Source organism: Engystomops pustulosus, chromosome 8, assembly GCF_040894005.1.
Source record: "Engystomops pustulosus chromosome 8, aEngPut4.maternal, whole genome shotgun sequence".
Taxonomy (NCBI): domain Eukaryota; kingdom Metazoa; phylum Chordata; class Amphibia; order Anura; family Leptodactylidae; genus Engystomops; species Engystomops pustulosus.
The window spans coordinates 90327008-90345653 of NC_092418.1; the positions used below are offsets into that span (position 1 = coordinate 90327008).

An 18646-nucleotide genomic window follows, 5' to 3' on the forward strand; every position below is an offset into this window, starting at 1 on the left:
TGTGTACAGTATTGCCAAATTTCATATACACTCCTGTATGACAAACCCAATTTTAGGTGTATCCACCTCAAAAATCTGCTGGGGCAGTTCCACTCCAAGTCTGGCCTGGTGTAGAATTTTCATCTAGCCAACACCTGTAAAATCTGTATAATGTTGGGGAAGATTTATCAGAAGTCTCTTAGAGCAGAACTGTTCTAGTTATCCAAGGCAACCAATCAGAGCTCAGCTTTTATTTTCCCACAGAGGTTTATAAAATTAAAGCTGAATTCTGATCGTTTTTCATAGTACGTTGAAAAAAGAGCAGAAGTACCATGTTAGCCAGAAAAAATCCAAAATATTCTATGATATAAATACTTTTGTGTGAAAGCTACAAAAGGAATGATACCTTTATTGGCTAACCAGAAAAATGTATATTTGTCGCAAGCTTTCAGGGCACACAGGCCCCTTCCTCGGGCATGGGCGCATATGACGTACTGAGAGAAAAACACAACATTTGAGAGATGTTTCTCTGAGATAATTAGTACATATGGAGAAACACAATTAAGATAAGTCGGGGAGGAGTTTATGTTACACAGAGAAGGGTGATGGGGAGGGGGGTGGCCTAGGATGGCAGGGGTCTGGAGTCAGTCTCTTGTGGGGATTGAAGTGAGTCCATGTAATGAGCCATAAACCCAGGTGCAATATTGAGGCCTTGTGTCAGTGACTGGAAGGTCATCATCAGCGCAAACTCCCAGGTTTTCCTTTCTCTGCTATCCTTAATGTCACCTCTCATTATTAGATTTAGGACCTTTAAGTCTTTCTTACTGTGGCCTGGTCCAGAAAAGTGTTTTCCCACTGGTATATCCATCCCCTTGCTTATGGTGTGTCTGTAAGAATTCATCCTGCTTTGTAGTTTTTGTTGAGTCTCCCCTTTGTATAGATTATTTTTGCGACACCTCATGCACAGTATCATGTACAGAACATTGGAGGATGTGCAGGACAATGTGCCCGGGAATTTATAGTCCTGTTGTGATTATGCAGCGCTGCACAGAGTTTGCCAAATCAGTCCCTATCCTTATTGGGCTCACAATCTAATCAATCTACCAGTATGTTTTGGAGTGTGGGAGGAAACCGGAGGACCCGGAGGAAACCAATGCAAACACGGAGAGAACATACAAACTCTTTGCAGATTTTGACCTGGATGGGACTTGAACCCAGGACCCCAGCGCTGCAAGGCTAACAATGCCCTAATATCTATTATAAAGCTATATTTTGTAATTATTTCTTTATAAACTAAGCCATAAATCTCCCTATAGTGAAATTGCTTAGCAATTAGTTACAACTAACAGCAGCGACATACGCCCCATCATCTATATAATGCAGTTTATATTGATATATGGTAGAAAACTTTGTGTATTAAATGGGCCAGATTCTTAGGTCACATTCTTTGGCACTAACTTTTGTTCTGCGGTAAAAGTTAGTAAGTATCCAAGAGATTCCAAACAAGATCAGAACAGATCAGATGCATGACAAAAAGGTAAGAGGCATACAAATACATACACCCCATGAAGCGGCGGACTACAAACTGTACATCACATTCTCCTCTCCACTACCGAGTGTGCAAAGTCACCGAGGACAGCTGATGCCCCCCCCCCTCACACTGGCATACACTATGCCACATCTATGAGTAAGTACATGCCCTCTAGAGACCGGCAGGCGGTACTCCGCAGCACCTTCCGCGGCACACAAAACCCTGTCCCAACTCACAAGCCACAATCAACTTTACATTTCTGCGACAAATGCGGCCAAATTGACATCTCAGCCACCGGTAAGGTCTCTGTGATCCGACAGATGAAAATAAAAAGCAAAAAAAAAGGGAAAGAGAGAAAAAAAAAAACAATTGTCCCCGCTGTTATTAAAAGTAGTAACATGTTGACGACGTGAGCTCCCGTCAGCTCCGGTAAATTCTTTGCCATTATCTAAGCTCAGCTGCTGAGACCCGCTGTTTCCATGTCATAACAGTTGAACATTCATCCATGGCACCTGGGTTATTTTTCATTATGTTAAACCCGACTGACTTTATTCTTTTTTCGGATTTAAGACTGCGGCAAAAAAAAATAAAAAATCCAGAGAATACAAGTGCGAATAATTTGCTCCTCTCCCTTTATACCTCGTGTGTGTGTGTGTCACGACCCTCCAAAGCTTTTGTCCCACGAGAGATATTCTTTTTTTTTTTTTACCCACCGGGGTAGGGATCTCTCCCAAAAATTCCATTAATAGTCCTCTCTGAGCAAATGTAGGTTCCAGGGTCTGAGACTAAAGGATGTTTTAATCTCTTCAGGAAAACAATGTCTCATAATGATGTAAAGGACTATTGCGGTACTGATGTAGAATCATAAATTATTCAGCACCTTTCACTTGGCATCACTGTGATATCCTCATTAGTAGTGGCTCACAGTTACTGTCAGATGGTGTCCGTACAAATGCAGGCATTATATTGTCTTTGAGATGTGCAGCTGGTTTCGTGACACTGCCAGTATATGAAAACATGACGCCAGTTTGTTTTATTTAGTGCTAAACCTTCCAGTTTGTAAAAACAAGGCTGACACAGAGCCTGACATGAGGCAGAGAAAATAATTAGCTCCCATTTTCTCAGCCTCCCATTTCCTTCTCCCCGCTGTGATTCCTTTCCACTAAACCACCACATGTCAGTCGAAATGGGAGGCAATTAGTGGGCTCATTTCAGTCCCCACAACTGTGCTGAAAAGAAAGTATTTATGATGGCACAATGAACAGCTGAAAGATTAAATAACATTTGCCTTTTGAAAAGAAAATGACTTCAAGCTAAATGGCCAATTTTTGATTATTCTCAAACAAGCTTAGAGTAGTTGGTTTTTAAAAAAAAAAAAAAAAAATGAAAAAAAAAAAAAACCACAAGAAAGGAAAATGAGTCATTTTTAGGTGGAAGAATCAAATAAAATCTTGACACTGTAATGCAAATGACTGATGTTTTATTGCAAAATATGTAAATGTATTACACCCGTAACAATGGCGCGTGTCTAAGGTCAGCCCCGAGTTGCTACTAACTAGACAAGGTTACTATAAGATTGCGATTTTTTTTTTTTAATCTCATGTGTTTGAAACAAGGCCTTTGGGGTATTCTTAAGGATTACATTGAGACAAGGCAAATGAAGCATACTTTTAATGGTACAATACACAGTCCGGGATATGAAATAGCTTTGAAAACCTCATCATGCCTGACATGTTTATAAAGGTCCTGACATGTTTTCATGACTACATGACATGTAGCTGAAATGAAGAAAGGCAGAATAATGCACTTTTCTACAGGGTACTTTTAATTAGGGCGGGTGTTGTGTTTGCAGACTCTAAGCGCTCGTTGTGTTCTTCTATGATTTTATTTTTTTTTTTTTTTCGCGTCATGTTTGACACAATTATGAATGATGAAACAGTCACGGCTTGAAGCGCGTTCAGACGTTGTGATGCGCGTGATACACTGTAAATGAAAAAAGGTAGCTTACACGAGAACCTGGCGTAATTGACTCCACAACTGCAGGGAAATACTATATATATATATATATATATACAGGTATATAAAAATGTTTTATGACTTATTTAAAGAATTGATATTATTATTATTTATTAATGATAATTTATATTATCCTTCCTTTTAACAACTGCCTTGCTTATCATGTTATTAGGCTTCCTGAAAGTCATGCTTGATGTCAAGGGAGCTGCGTTTCAAGATAGCTAAAAGAGGCAATGTTTGCCTAATCCAAATCTGGAAAATATTTTCCTACACCCCAGAATACAGGTGGTCCCCGCGTTAAGGACATCCGACTTACAGACAACCCCTAGTTACCTCTCTGACCTTTGGGGAAGCTCTGTGGACGTTACTTTAGTCCCAGAATGCAATGATCAGCTCTAAGGAGTCTGTAACGCAGTTTTATTGATAATCTTTGTTCCCATGACAGGAGTTATAATGTAAATATACATGTTCCGACCTATATACAATTTCAACTTAAGTACAATCCTAAAGAACCTAACTTGTACGTAACCCGGGGACTGCCAATACGTTCATACAAAAATTTTTTTTGCAATGGTGGTGCCTTCTTTCATTTTGGCCCAGGACTCCTACCTTTCGGAGAGAGATGGGTGTCTTGTTGCAGAATTATATTGCCATCATATGATCACAATAAATTTGGGAGGAGAGAAGAGCACAGCTCATTCACACAAAAGGTCCCATTTACTAAGGGTCGCGGATCACACTTTCATCGGACTGTGCGCCGTTTTCAGGGATTGCGCGGCTTGGACAGGTATTTAACAGATGTCTGCACTGGGATTGTGTCGCATGCGATCGTTTTCTGTCGCAGCTGCACTGGCTTCCATGCGGCACAAATTAGGGGGTGTGCCGCCGGACAATCTGACTGATTCGGACTGAGCACAGGATTTAACTTTCAAATTTTGTCGCAAGCCCAAGCACTTACATACACCAGGAAGAAGAAGGAGAACTCTTTCAGACCTGAGCAGGGAAGCGAAACATGCAGGTGCACCTTAGAGTCCAGTGCGCCTGCTGTATATGAACTGTACTTACAGACAACAGCTGCCTTAAACTGTGCACAGGTCTGCCACCTGCTGGTCATTCGTCGTTATAATCAGGTGCGCCTTATAATCCGATGTGCTTTATATATGAACCTAGACGTTTTAGCACACATTTACTGATGGTGTGCCTTATAATCCGGTGCGCCTTATAGTCTGAAAAATATGGTACTTTACTCCAGTGTTTTTGCTTGTTTATTTTACTTTTCCCAATACAATTGTTACAGTGGCTTGATGATTATGCAAATTAGCTTTTCCACTGGGGAACTTGATTGGATTTGCTTCATATTTGCAACTTTTGGAAAAGTGGTGGTCTGCACTGAAATATGTTACTAGCATTGATTACTATGGTCACTGACAATCGCTGACAATACAATATTGATGACACCTCAAATTACATAGTAAAACTTCTTTACAATGAGTCAATTATATAGTATGTAACACTACTGGCATCAGCACAAGTCTGCGCATATGTTAGTCGACGCACTTCAAATGTACACATGGAAAAGTAAAACCCGGAACACACTGTGAACAGATCCTAGCAGACATCACCTAAATTACTGACAGCTTTTACATAGCAGCGGCACATGTCCCCATGATATTATTGATAAATCTGCCCCGTTATTAGCTGGGGATTATACAAGTATCGCTCAGGTCTCATTCTCACATCCTGAAACGGTAACGGAAAATTGATTTGATGTTTTCAGCACTTTATTATTCTTCCCCTTTCATCATGGTGCAGAATTAATTGATTTTTTCATCACTCGCATGGGAAAATGGGCAGGGAACTCATTTGCGCTGTAGTATTTGGATTAGAACACCAGGGTGCTGGATGACAGATGGAGCCTCTCCAGTCACACAACACCAGATACCTCCCTAATCAGCTCTATGTCCTCACTAGAAAGGTGGGGAAGAAAAGATGGAGCAGGAGTGATGGGGGCTGGTCTGTTCCACATGGGGTATTGATCTGCATGCACAATACGGAATGGTGACTAGAGGTAACCTGACGGCAGTCTAAAAACTGTGACGGATTTATGATAACAAGAGCAAAAATAACTACAACCAGCAGACAGAGCTCGGCTTCATCATTGCAAATGGTAGATATCCAAAAATTACCTGCTCTGCCATTAATCCATGGTAACATCTTTGATATCTTCCGGTAATGTAGCCGGTGCGCCTGCGGCTCATCTACATATTTTTATAAAGAAGTTTTTTACATCAATCCGGAAATCCCTGAAGATATCAAAGATGTTACCATCACCTGGATTAATGGACTGGCACGTAAGTTTGGATATCTATCCTTCAGGTATACGAATTGTAGATGTCCTTTAGGCTACATTCACACGGCCGTATGGGAGATATATATACGTCCCCCAAAAAAGGCCCCCCACGTGCGGCACCGTAGCTTTCCGTATCCGGGAAAAAGATAGGACATGTCCTATCCTTCCCCCGAATACGCTCACCCCCTCCTCCTCTCCCCGGCGCCGACGTGTACCCGCTGTTCCGTAGCACGTGGTGTGAATGTAGCCTTAAATATATTTGAGCATTACAAAAACTTTACTTTAACCACCAGTACTATGATGTGTGATTTAGAAAAGGCATCATCAGGTCAAAAAGTCAAGTACGTGTAATTATTTGCCTTTTATATTTGCAATACCGTAAAAAAAAATCTCCATACAAATAAGCTAATTAGAGTCACATTTTAACCGAGATGAGTCAAGATGAGAGGATGGAGGGGCAGTGTCATTACACATGCTAATAGCTTAGGCTTCAAAGTTCTTTTGTTTTCCTTATCAGAGTTATATCTCCTGTTCTCCTCTTCAATTTAAAAAAATAAAAAATATTTTTAACTTTGGGTCTAATTTTGACACTTGAATACAAAGGTGAGACGCTTTAGTTTGTAGCCACCAATCAGAGATACAGAATTGGGGATGTGAGTTGCAGATAAAGATCCAATTCTCAAACATGCCTTTAACTGTCTGTATTTCTGGTTACAGAACCACAAGCCTAATTTGAATTGAAAGACTAGATTCCTATCTCTAAAAGGTAAGTACACTGTAGCTAAAGGTGCCACTGAACCACTTCCCGCAGTCTAGCTAAATGGAGAGGTGCCACTTCTGTGCGGTAGCTCTCTATGCATGTTTAGGGGAACAACAACAATAACCTGAGTGTATAGACTCAGCTCCACCATGAATTGAGTGTCCCCACATGCACAAGAAACACTCCATTTGGTCTCCACAACAGAAAGGAGTTTAGCAGACCCCCATTATTGAGATAGGTGCCGATCACAAAGGTGGAACATACCCTTTAATATGATTCCAGAACCGTAGTTCTAGGTGCTGTAGATCCAAAGGGCATCTGAAGTGACACTGCGCCTCCAGCTTCTAAAAGTGACTCATCACAGACAAAAAGTGACTCATCTCTGCTCATTTACATATGACTTTACAGGTGTTTTTTTTTCTATTACCGTATATACTCGAGTATAAGCCGACCCGAGTATAAGCCGAGACCCCTAATTTTACCACCAAAAACTGGGAAAACCTATTGACTCGAGTATAAGCCGAGGGTGGGAAATGGATTGGTCACAGACCCCCCCCAGTATATAGCCAGCCAGCCCCCTATAGTATACAGCCTGCCCCCAGTAGTATACAGCCATCCCAGCCTGCCCCCAGTAGTATACAGCCACCCCAGCCTGCCCCCAGTAGTATACAGCCTGCCCCCAGTAGTATACAGCACTGCCCAGCTTGCCCCCAGTAGTATACAGCACTGCCCAGCTTGCCCCCAGTAGTATACAGCACTGCCCAGCTTGCCCCCAGTAGTATACAGCACTGCCCAGCTTGCCCCCAGTAGTATACAGCACAGCCCAGCTTGCCCCCAGTAGTATACAGCACAGCCCAGCTTGCCCCCAGTAGTATACAGCACTGCCCAGCTTGCCCCCAGTAGTATACAGCCACCCCAGCTTGCCCCCAGTAGTATACAGCACTGCCCAGCTTGCCCCCAGTAGTATACAGCACTGCCCGGCCTGCCCCCAGTAGTATACAGCACTGCCCGGCCTGCCCCCAGTAGTATACAGCACTGCCCAGCCTGCCCCCAGTAGTATACAGCACAGCCCAGCCTGCCCCCAGTAGTATACAGCACTGCCCAGCCTGCCCCCAGTAGTATACAGCACAGCCCAGCCTGCCCCCAGTAGTATACAGCCACCCCAGCCTGCCCCCAGTAGTATACAGCACTGCCCAGCCTGCCCCCAGTAGTATACAGCACAGCCCAGCCTGCCCCCAGTAGTATACAGCCCAGCCCAGCATTAAAAAAAATGATAAACTTATATACTCACCCTCCGGTGGCCCTGATCTGCAGCGCTGCTCCCCCGATGTCCTCTTCTGGCTTCCGCGCCCGTCTTCTGTACATCGCGCTGGGCGCCGCCGCAATGGCGGCGCCCAGCGCGATGTATAGGAGGCAGAACAGGCACCGGGAAGCCAGAAGAGGACATCGGGGGAGCAGCGCTGCAGAAGAGGACATCGGAGGAGCCAGAAGAGGACATCGGAGGAGCCAGAAGAGGACATCAGGGGAGCAGCGCTGCAGAAGAGGACATCGGAGGAGCCAGAAGAGGACATCGGAGGAGCCAGAAGAGGACATCGGGGGAGCAGCACTGCAGATCGGGGCCACCGGAGGGTGAGTATATAAGTTTATTATTTTTTAAGTATTTTTTAACTCGTTGTGACTCGTGTATAAGCCGAGGGGACGTTTTTCAGCACATTTTTTGTGCTGAAAAACTCGGCTTATACACCAGTATATATTTCTATTATAAACAGGGGAGGTTTAGAATTCTAGAAAGGACATTTCATTCCCTACCGGAAGTGCCTAGTATTTTAATGGGGCAAAAGCTTATCCAGTTAAACTATGTGAAACAACTACAGCAGAATGCATCACCCATGGCCACCGGTTGGGGTAAGTAAAATTTATATACATAATTTTTTCTTCTTAACAAAAATGACAAACATTGTTTCTAAATTTTGAATGTGAAATGGATCTTTATGTGTTATGGCCACTTTACATGTGATTTGGGTTGTAATTTTAGACATTTCTATTACCTCGGGGCTGTTTCCGGCTTTCAGATGATATCCAAACACAAGTTCTAGGTTGACAATCCTCTCTTCATCTTCATTTTCGAAGGCCAGATCCTGGAAGATAAATGAGAGGCCTGACATGAGCCCGAGCAGGACCTTCGCTTCCAGCCTGGGTGAGTTTAGCGCGGTCGCAGGAGGACAGGCTCAGACGTGTTTTGTGTTCCTGAGCTGACATCACGGCTGGGGACAGATGCCTCCCACACACATGGGAACAATGGCCTCAAACCCCTGGTGCTTGTATGATGCTCCGCAAGTCGGAGTCTTTCAAACTGCATTTTGCGTTCCCGAATGTAAGGAATTGCTCAAAAGTATCTTCACAAAAGCCCAGCTGGTTCCCGCACCGTTTAAATGGACTGACAGGACTAATTTATTAGAGTAATAAACGATTGACTTGCAGTATTTTTAAAAAGTGAATTGTTTGACCAACAGGCAGTTTTGATATCTCTGCATCGCTGAATACGTGTCACCAGTGCGGAGGTTTCGGCTCTTATTAATGAGAACCTGTCACAGCAGGATCACTTCGTGCTATGAAAGTTTAGCTCTGCATAGATCTGACTCCTGGGCCCAAAAATCTGAAAAAAGGGGTTGATTTTAACAACTTTAGGTCTGTGTACTAATGAAAAAGCGCAATACAGGCAGTCCCCTACTTAAGAACACCCGACTTACACACAACTCCTAGTTACAAACGGACCTCTGGATGTTGGTAATGACAAGAAGGACAGGACAGACGGACGGCTTTGGTGCTAAACTTTTTCCATTTCCTATTTCAATAAAACCATTAAATCCTTTGAAGTCAGATCTCTTTTTCTTTTATTTTTACTTTAATAGAACTTATTAAACTGTAGTCTGTCCTGCAGGCAGCATGTTATAGAGCAGGAAGAGCAAAGCAGAAGGTGCAGTGTCCTATCTGCATGCAGCAGGTTATAAAGCAAGAAGGGCTGAGCAGATAGTGCAAAGTGTCCTATTTACAGGTAGCAGGTTATAGAGCAAGAGGGGCTGAGCAGATTGTGAATAGTGTCCTATCTACAGGTGGCAGGTTATAGAGCAAGAGGGGCTGAGCAGATTGTGCACAGTGTCCCATCTACAGGTAGCAGGTTATAGAGCAAGAGGGGCTGAGCAGATTGTGCATAGTGTCCTATTTGCAGGTAGCAGGTTATAGAGCAAGAGGGGCTGAGCAGATTGTGCAGAGTGTTCCATGTCCAGGTAGAAGGTTATAGAGCAAGAGGTGCTGAGCAGATTGTGCAGTGTCCTATCTGCGGGTAGCAGGTTATAGAGCAAGAGGTGCTGAGCAGATTGTGCAGTGTCCTATCTGCAGGTAGCAGGTTATAGAGCAAGAGGGGCTGAGCAGATTGTGCATAGTGTCCTATCTGCAGGTAGCAGGTTATAGAGCAAGAGGTGCTGAGCAGATGGTGCAGAGTGTTACATCTGCAGGTAGCAGGTTATAGAGCAAGAGGGGCTGAGCAGATTATGCAGTGTCCTATCTGCAGGTAGCAGGTTATAGAGCAAGAGGGGCTGAGCAGATTGTGCATAGTGTCCTATCTGCAGGTAGCAGGTTATAGAGCAAGAGGTGCTGAGCAGATGGTGCAGAGTGTTCCATCTGCAGGTAGCAGGTTATAGAGCAAGAGGGGCTGAGCAGATTATGCAGTGTCCTATCTGCAGGTAGCAGGTTATAGAGCAAGAGGGGCTGAGCAGATTGTGCAGAGTGTTCCATATCCAGGTAGCAGATTATAGAGCAAGAGGGGCTGAGCAGATTGTGCATAGTGTCCTATTTGCAGGTAGCAGGTTATAGAGCAAGAGGGGCTGAGCAGATTGTGCAGAGTGTTCCATATCCAGGTAGAAGGTTATAGAGCAAGAGGTGCTGAGCAGATTGTGCATAGTGTCCTATCTGCAGGCAGCAGGTTATAGAGCAAGAGGTGCTGAGCAGATGGTGCAGAGTGTTCCATATCCAGGTAGCAGGTTATAGAGAAAGAGGTGCTGAGCAGATTGTGCATAGTGTCCTATCTGCAGGTAGCAGGTTATAGAGCAAGAGGTGCTGAGCAGATGGTGCAGAGTGTTCCATCTACAGGTAGCAGGTTATAGAGCAAGAGGGGCTGAGCAGATTGTGCATAGTGTCCTATCTACAGGTAGCAGGTTATAGACTAAGAAGTGCTGAGCAGATTGTGAATAGTGTCCGATCTACAGGTGGCAGGTTATAGAGCAAGAGGGGCTGAGCAGATTGTGCACAGTGTCCCTTCTACAGGTAGCAGGTTATAGAGCAAAAGGGGCTGAGCAAATTGTGCATAGTGTCCTATCTGCAGGTTATAGAGCAAGAGGGGCTTTGCCGATTGTGCAGAGTGTTCCATATCCAGGTAGCAGGTTATAGAGCAAGAGGGGCTGAGCAGATTGTGCAGAGTGTTCCATATCCAGGTAGAAGGTTATAGAGCATGAGGTGCTGAGCGGATTGTGCATAGTGTCCTATCTGCAGGTAGCAGGTTATAGAGCAAGAGGTGCTGAGCAGATGGTGCAGTGTTTTCCATATCCAGGTAGCAGGTTATAGAGCAAGAGGTGCTGAGCAGATGGTGCAGGGTGTCCCATCTACAAGTATAAGGTTATAGACCAAGAGGGGCTGAGCAGATTGTGCATAGTGTCCTATTTACAAGCAGCAGGTTATAGAGCAAAATGAGCTGAGCAGATTGTACATAGTGTCCTATCTGCAGGGAGCAGGTTATAGAGCAGGAGGATTGTACGGTGTCCTATGTGCAGACAGCATGCTATAGATGAAGCTACAGATATGGTTTTAATAAGCAGCACTTCACAGACACATCCATGTACAATTTGGTCTATCTTTCTTTACTTCCAAATACATTATACCATGATCTTACAATGTTTTTGGAAAGTTTTTTTTTTCCAGGGACGATCATTGGTACAAGAACACATTTAATTAAGTAAGATCGATGACCGACAATCGAAAAATTCTTTTGCCATCAGAAACAATTCATCTCTACATTACGTTATGTTTCCGGCTTCACACATTGCACTTATGAGAGACAGATGACAAATCCGGCTCTGCTACATCTATTATCCATGTTTCCTAGACAGAAGATTGGACCATGTGCTAGCGATCTGCCTGTGGATAAATACTCTGCAGCCAGCAGACACTATGAATAAGATTTCATTGACAAATGGCACCACACAGGCGCACGCCAGTCAAATAGCTCCTTGGCACAATCTTCCAAGATTTGCATCCATAGATAGAGCCTGTAGTTGGCATAGTCTGCAGCAGTTGATCTTTATGTCACTGGTAGCGGATGTGAATAGAGAATGAATGGCATGCAGCTTTTTCTGCCTGTATCGCAGAGTTAATTTAGTTTCCACAAAAGATTTCTGGTCCTCTAAGTCACCGGTTAAGAGTCTCATTTCAGAAGGCACAGCAAGCCCTGTTATGTATATGAACGCAGTCATATTCCAACAAATCGGAACTCTGCAAGTCCATTACAGGGCTCTGATACAATGTCATGGATATATTTCTCAATGACGCTGTATATGTGGTTGACATTGAGCTTGTCATGTAATATTATTATTATTTTCATAGTTTATATGATTGAAAAAAGACACATGTCCATTAAAGGACATCTACCACCAGGATGAAGGATTGTAAACCAAGCACACTAACATACTGGAGTGTGCCCCCTATGGCAGAAGCTGCTCGTAGCTTGTAGCTTCGTATGCCTTCGTATGCAGATGAGCCTTTGGGGCTCCAAGCTCCATGCATCTATGGAGTCTAGAGCCCCCGAGGCTCATTTGCATACTTTGTGAAACATTTTTATTGTTAAAACAAGGTCCTAAGAATCTAAAAGAAAAGCAGAACCTGCCAGAGGGGGCACTCACCAGTATGTCAGTGTGCTTGGTCTACAATTCTTTATCCTGGTGGTAGATTTCCTTTAAGTTCAACCAAGGAAGGGATTGGATGAGGAAGGGATTTAGGGGAAACAATTCTACATAACAAAACCATTAATGTTGTTTTGATGTCAAAAGGCATCTAGGCCCTTCTTGAAGCTCTCTGCTGTCCCTGCCCTGTGGCCTCCGGTAATTATACCTTGTTTTCTCCAGACGGAGACAGTGCCCCCTCGTCTTTTGATTTGATTTAATCTGGAACAACTTTCCACCATACTGTTTGTATGGACCATTCATATATTCATATATTCAATTAATCATGTCTTTTATTTTTTAATTTTATATTGTTAATTTATATAGGTTTTCATAAAGGAGAATTCCTCTGCTTCTGACATGTCTCAACAAGTTAATTGGTGGTGGGTGACCACTAGCAACCCTACCGATCAAGAGAATAGGGGTCCTTTTCACACTTATACTTCCTACCGCACCATTTCATTTTTAATTTTAAGGGAACAGTGGAAATTGCTGAGCATACGGTAGCAATCGGTTATCTTTTGACACTCCCAATCACTGTGTATGAGAGTGCCAGAGATTGTCAGGCGGTTTCTGAGCTACCCATAGTATTAAATGGAGCAGCAGGATGCATGTTTTCCGCGTGTTTTGCATGTTTAGTTAAATGGGATGCCCCTTCTCGTGATCATTTGGGCTCCTATCAGCCGCTTTCCCATAGTTCTCTTGATCAGTGGGGTACCACGTGGTCGGAGCCACACCTATCAGATAGTTATCCCCCGATTCTGTGAATATGCGATAATGATCAATACTAGTACACCCCCTTTAAAGGAAATCTACTGTCAAATTCAGGCGTGATAAACCTTGGACACTTATGCATAGATCCAGGCACTGTGACTGTAGTAATCTTCTTATTTTTGTTATCCATGGCCTCCTCCCTTCTAAAATCAACTTTTATAATTATGCTAATGCTCCTGAAGGGCTCTGGGGGCATTACCAGAGCCTCTCAGTGCTGCAGATTCACAGGCTGTTACAATGAGCAGAACAGGGCCTACCTCTTCCTGTGTAATCTAACAGCAGCAGGGAGAGGGCAGACCTGTTCTGCTTATTAGAACAGCCTGTAAAGGTACAGCACTGAGGGGCTCTGGAAACAACCCAGAGCCCTTCAGGCTTATTAGTTGATTTTAGTAGGTAAGAGGCCATGTATATCAAATGTAAGAAGATTACCACAGTTATGGTGCCTGGATCTATGAGTAAGTGCCCCCGGTTTATCCATGCATGATTTCCTTTAAGAGTTGTAACTGTTATCTCCAGACATGTCTATAGTGGAAGACCCATATATAGAAAAAGTGAATGAAATGTTTCAGCCACCATGAGCTGAACAACTACATAAAGGCTGACAACACTTATGGAGGCCCTGGATGAAAGATGTTGAGTAAAACATTGAAAATGGGTGTTAGATTTCAACTTGCCCCAAAGTCTATAGATCCATAGTGATCTCTTTCTCCATACATATGCACAGGCATGAACTTGCAAAAGTTACCTTCATTAACGGAGGAAAATGAAAGAGAGTCAGGTAATCGCACGTCAACTTCTCAATTGCAGCCTGTAAAAGAAAATTAGAATAAATGAAATATATTTAACATGGAAAAGACTATTTCTATGTTTTCTGTGTTTTATTTCACTACCGAATGAGAATATGATTCATCCGGCTATGAGGATTTACTACAACTTCTAGGCAAGACCTTCTGGTGGATGCAATTCATACTAAGCTTTTGATAAAATGCAAGAGCTTAGGAGAGGGGCCTAACTAGACTTCTGAAGAGGCCCCTTACCCCCTCAAAAAATATTTTGACACTCTTACATACATACACACATTTATGCATTGATATATACATTTATACAAGGGATCTGTCCCAGTAGCTGCTGACCACATGAGTGAGGTAGACAATAGGAATTAAAGATGAGAAATCCTGTTCTGCTGCACCCTCCATCCCCTCTCTGTGCTGCCGATTCATGCTGTGTACTGTGGAAGATGTGCACTGTTATGTAGATATTGTGCAGTACAATGTGCCGCATAATATGTATATAGTGGTGCATATCCTCCATTCTTCAGTGAGTCATGTTGGATGCCTGGGCCCCCTGACACTGCAGGCCTCATAGAAGCTGCTATCACTTTAATTACGCTCCTGGCTTACGCTACACTCACACTGCCGCATGGGGGACATATATATATATAGCCGATATACGGCCCCCAAAGACGGCAATGGGCGCACGTGGGGCACCGTACCGCTCCGTACCCCGGAAAAAGATATTATGGCACCGTTTACTATACATCCCTATAGAGATCGCTCACCTTCTCCCCCTCTACCCACGCGCTGCCGTGTGCCCGCTGTGCTACGGTACAGCGGGCAACGGCAGTGTGGATCTAGCCAAAGGTTCAATATAACACAGTTACCACAAAAACTTAGAATCTTCTACACTACGACACTCTCCATTCTAGTTTGCACAAGTTTTGCTGAAAATCTTTCCATGTGGACTACTATTATTCTACGTTGATACAAACTATGATGAACCTGCATAACATGCACTTGTAATGCACTTCTATAACTACACAACAGCATTCAGCACACCTTAAGATGGATGATATGACCTTTGGACACTATGCCCATATCTTTCAGATCATTCTCCCCCAGTAAGAGTAATCTCTTTCCAGTGATGTGGTGCTCCTTGAACAGAAAGGCATAGATGCTCTGCAAGCCCGAGTCGTCATCTAAAAACAACAAAAACAGGAAAATGATCAACATGGAACAAAGACAAGCAACAATGAAGATGGAAACCTTTCCATAAACCCACCTGTTTTCACCAATTGTTGCACCCAGAAAAACTGTAAAAAGACATGAGAGAAATATGTTAGATTGGTTGATGGTGTATCTATGGTTGTCCTGTAATGTTATACATAATCTCAATAATAAAGTTAGATATTGGATATTGAATGAAGACTTCATATATGTGAATTGAAAGGGTTTAGCAAAAGATAGGCAAGAAGACATTACGAGGTGGGATTTCAGGTAATCCCATAACAGGAAGTTACAGGAAGTATGGATTACCCACTTCCTGTGGAAGGATTCAGTTCCATCCATCTACATATTTCACATTTCAGGTTTTCTACTGCTTTTACGTTTAATATTTCACTTGACTTTGTTGTCATTGTCATTTGAGACTTGGTGGTTCTAAGTCTGAACTTTTGTTGGTCCCTACAGTATAATTAGAATATTGATGAAGACCACTTACACAGAATTCAAATCAAAACCAAAAGTGCACATCTTTCCATTATAGTTTTTCTCCTTCTTGGTCCCATTGGGACCAAACTATAGTCATGTGAATGAGGTCTAAAGGTTGGAAATGCAGATGATGAAGTCACCAATTTCATGAACCCCATTATTGTGGATATGGTTATACTGGGGCAGATTTACTTACCCGGTCCAGTCGCGATCCAGCAGCGCGTTCTCCGACGGTGATTCGGGTTCTGCCGGGATCCACTAAGGTTGTGCGCCCGATGTCCACCAGGTGTCGCTGCTGCGCTGAAGTCCGTTGGACTTCACCTTCTTCGCCCCGGTGTATGTAAGTGATATTCTTGCAACACAAATTTCTTAAAAAATTCTGCGGGTTTTCGGACGGCCACGCCCCCGATTTCTGTTGTGTAAAAAAGCTGGCGCCGATGTGTGCCAAAATCCCAGGGCAATTCGGAACAAATTGGAAAAATTGAGGAAATCCGGCGAAAATGCGAGATTCAGACTCTTAGTAAATGAGCCCCACTGTGTTACACTCAGTAAAGGCTAAAAATTTGACACATTGACAAAGAGTTATATGAACATGTCCAATAACATGCTTTTGATCACAGAACAGCTGAGACCCACGATTGTTATCATTAGAATTAGAAGATACAACAGGACCTTTTATTATCCAGCTGCCTGGGAGACTGACACCAATATTGGCAGTGAAATGAGCAATCGTAGCTCAATTTCATAGCCCTCAATTTCTGCATCCATAGAACAGGCCCCTTGGACCTTCCACACCTGAAGTCTGGGAACGTTTTAGGAATACCTCCATGAATCCTTCCAGCTCTCATACAGTATCCTGCCTGTGAGCCTGTTGGAAATGCAATTGTAATAGCCAGGCGTTCAGGCAACTAACCTATAATTACTGTCACACTGCAAAACCAATTTCTGCAGATGGTGTGCCACTGAGCCAGTGAAAATAGCGCGCGGCTACAAACTCCAGAGCAGGAACCCCCTGATTAAAAATTGCTAACAAGTGACTTTCTGCTGATTTCAAATCCGTTATTCATTACATTTTTTTTTATAGTTATTGATCTGGATTGTTTGTGGGTAGGAATATGTAAATTTTTTGCTACAGTCTGATCATCAGCAGAACTGTATGTCTAATAAATATTATACATATTATGGGCGGCATGGTGGCTGAATGGGCGGCACGGTGGCTGAGTGGGTAGCACTTCTGCCCTGCAGTGCTGGGGTCCAGGGTTCGAATCCCACCCAGGTCAACATCTGCAAAGAGTTTGTATGTTGTTTGCGTGGGTTTCTTCCGGTTTCCTCCCACACTCCAAAACATACTGTTAGGTTGTTTATATTGTGAGCCCCATGGTGACAGGGACCAATTTGACAAGCTTTGTGCAGTGCTGCGTAATCTGTAGGCGCTATATAAATAAAGAATTATTATTATTATAATAGATGGGGCAGATGTTTTATAACCTCACAAAGCTGTGAACTCTATTATTCCATAGTGATCACGATGCTCATGTACATCTCCTCTCGAGATATCTGCCATAGTAAATTGTGATGACTAAGGCAAAGTCTCCTGGCACATGTCCCTATAGGGAAGCACATGTCCCCTTGCCTGGTCTTGGAGAAGACATTAGGGGGAATTTAGTATGACTGGAGTAGCCTCTTAGTATATGTGTCATGCATATGTATATGTGTCATGTACACCACCAGAATGAACCTGGGAGAGACTTTAGATGTTGCCTCCGCCAATTTTCTCAAATTGTAAAAATGGCCGGACAGGGTGTTCACACTCCAGCCCGCACCAACACAAATGTGGTTAATGGGGCTTTTTACATCCATTGCGGACAAGGTATCTTAAATTCCCCTCATCATGCTGATGTGGTTTGTGTTGAAGTGATCTGTGCCTAATTCTTTAATGTCTCTTTGCTAAATCAAACACAGCTTTGGCCCTTGTTACAGACAACTATATGGTCACCTATTGCAGGTTCCAATGAGTAGTATTATTCATCATCTCTCAACTGACTCTCTAGTTGCTGTGAAACTACAAACTCCTGGACATCCTCACAGCCTTAAAGGAAACCTACCATTTGCATTTATGCACTATGAAGCAAACATACCTTAAGAATGCTGTAGCTACACTCATGCAAAAACATATCTCGTTTAATCTCTGAACTGAGTGGTTTTGCTGACTGAAAAAACAATTATAAAATTATGATAATAAGGCTCTGTTCCTCCTGTGGCTCCCCGACGCTCTCCTCTTATCCTAATTATGCACTTTTCCAGCCTTGTCCTGCCAGCATTAGCCGAGAATAGTAACCGTTGTGTTTCCCAAGGTCCTGGATTTTATTATTGTTTTTTTTAGCAAAACCACTTAGTTGAGGGATTGAACAAGATATGTTTCTGCATCAGTGTCGCTACAGCATTCTCAAAGTTTAATTCTCAACAAATAAGTCTCCATTTGGGAACCACTTATATCTTTAATATGTAGCTTACCACATCTTCCTCGGTCCATGAATATATATCAAAAGAGGGCAGCATCTGCATGAGAAGGAAAGAAAAAAGAAGACACCAAGTTAGACCTTACTATAAATCTTCCATCCTAATAACGTATCTGCAAGTCCTATATCTGTCCCCTCTTTAATTTGTGCCTCCTATCAATGGCCGTCAATAGAGGCTCTTTAATTGGTTCCCCCAGAATCGTTTCTAAATATTATTATAGGTCTACTGTTCAATTACACG

At 43.1% G+C, this 18646-nt stretch overlaps 1 protein-coding gene across 2 annotated transcripts in view; it reads right to left on the bottom strand.

The window, feature by feature from the left end:
* MAP3K20 (mitogen-activated protein kinase kinase kinase 20) overlaps window positions 1-18646 on the bottom strand; it is a 116075-nt gene that overhangs the window by 12955 nt on the left and 84474 nt on the right. For both annotated transcript variants that reach the window (XM_072121703.1, XM_072121702.1), the window contains exons 12-16: window positions 18401-18445; window positions 15459-15489; window positions 15236-15375; window positions 14146-14208; window positions 8685-8774 (exon numbers count right to left, since the gene is read on the bottom strand). In XM_072121703.1, the coding sequence (XP_071977804.1) occupies window positions 8685-8774; window positions 14146-14208; window positions 15236-15375; window positions 15459-15489; window positions 18401-18445 (369 nt within the window). The remainder of the gene's footprint in view (window positions 1-8684; window positions 8775-14145; window positions 14209-15235; window positions 15376-15458; window positions 15490-18400; window positions 18446-18646) is intronic.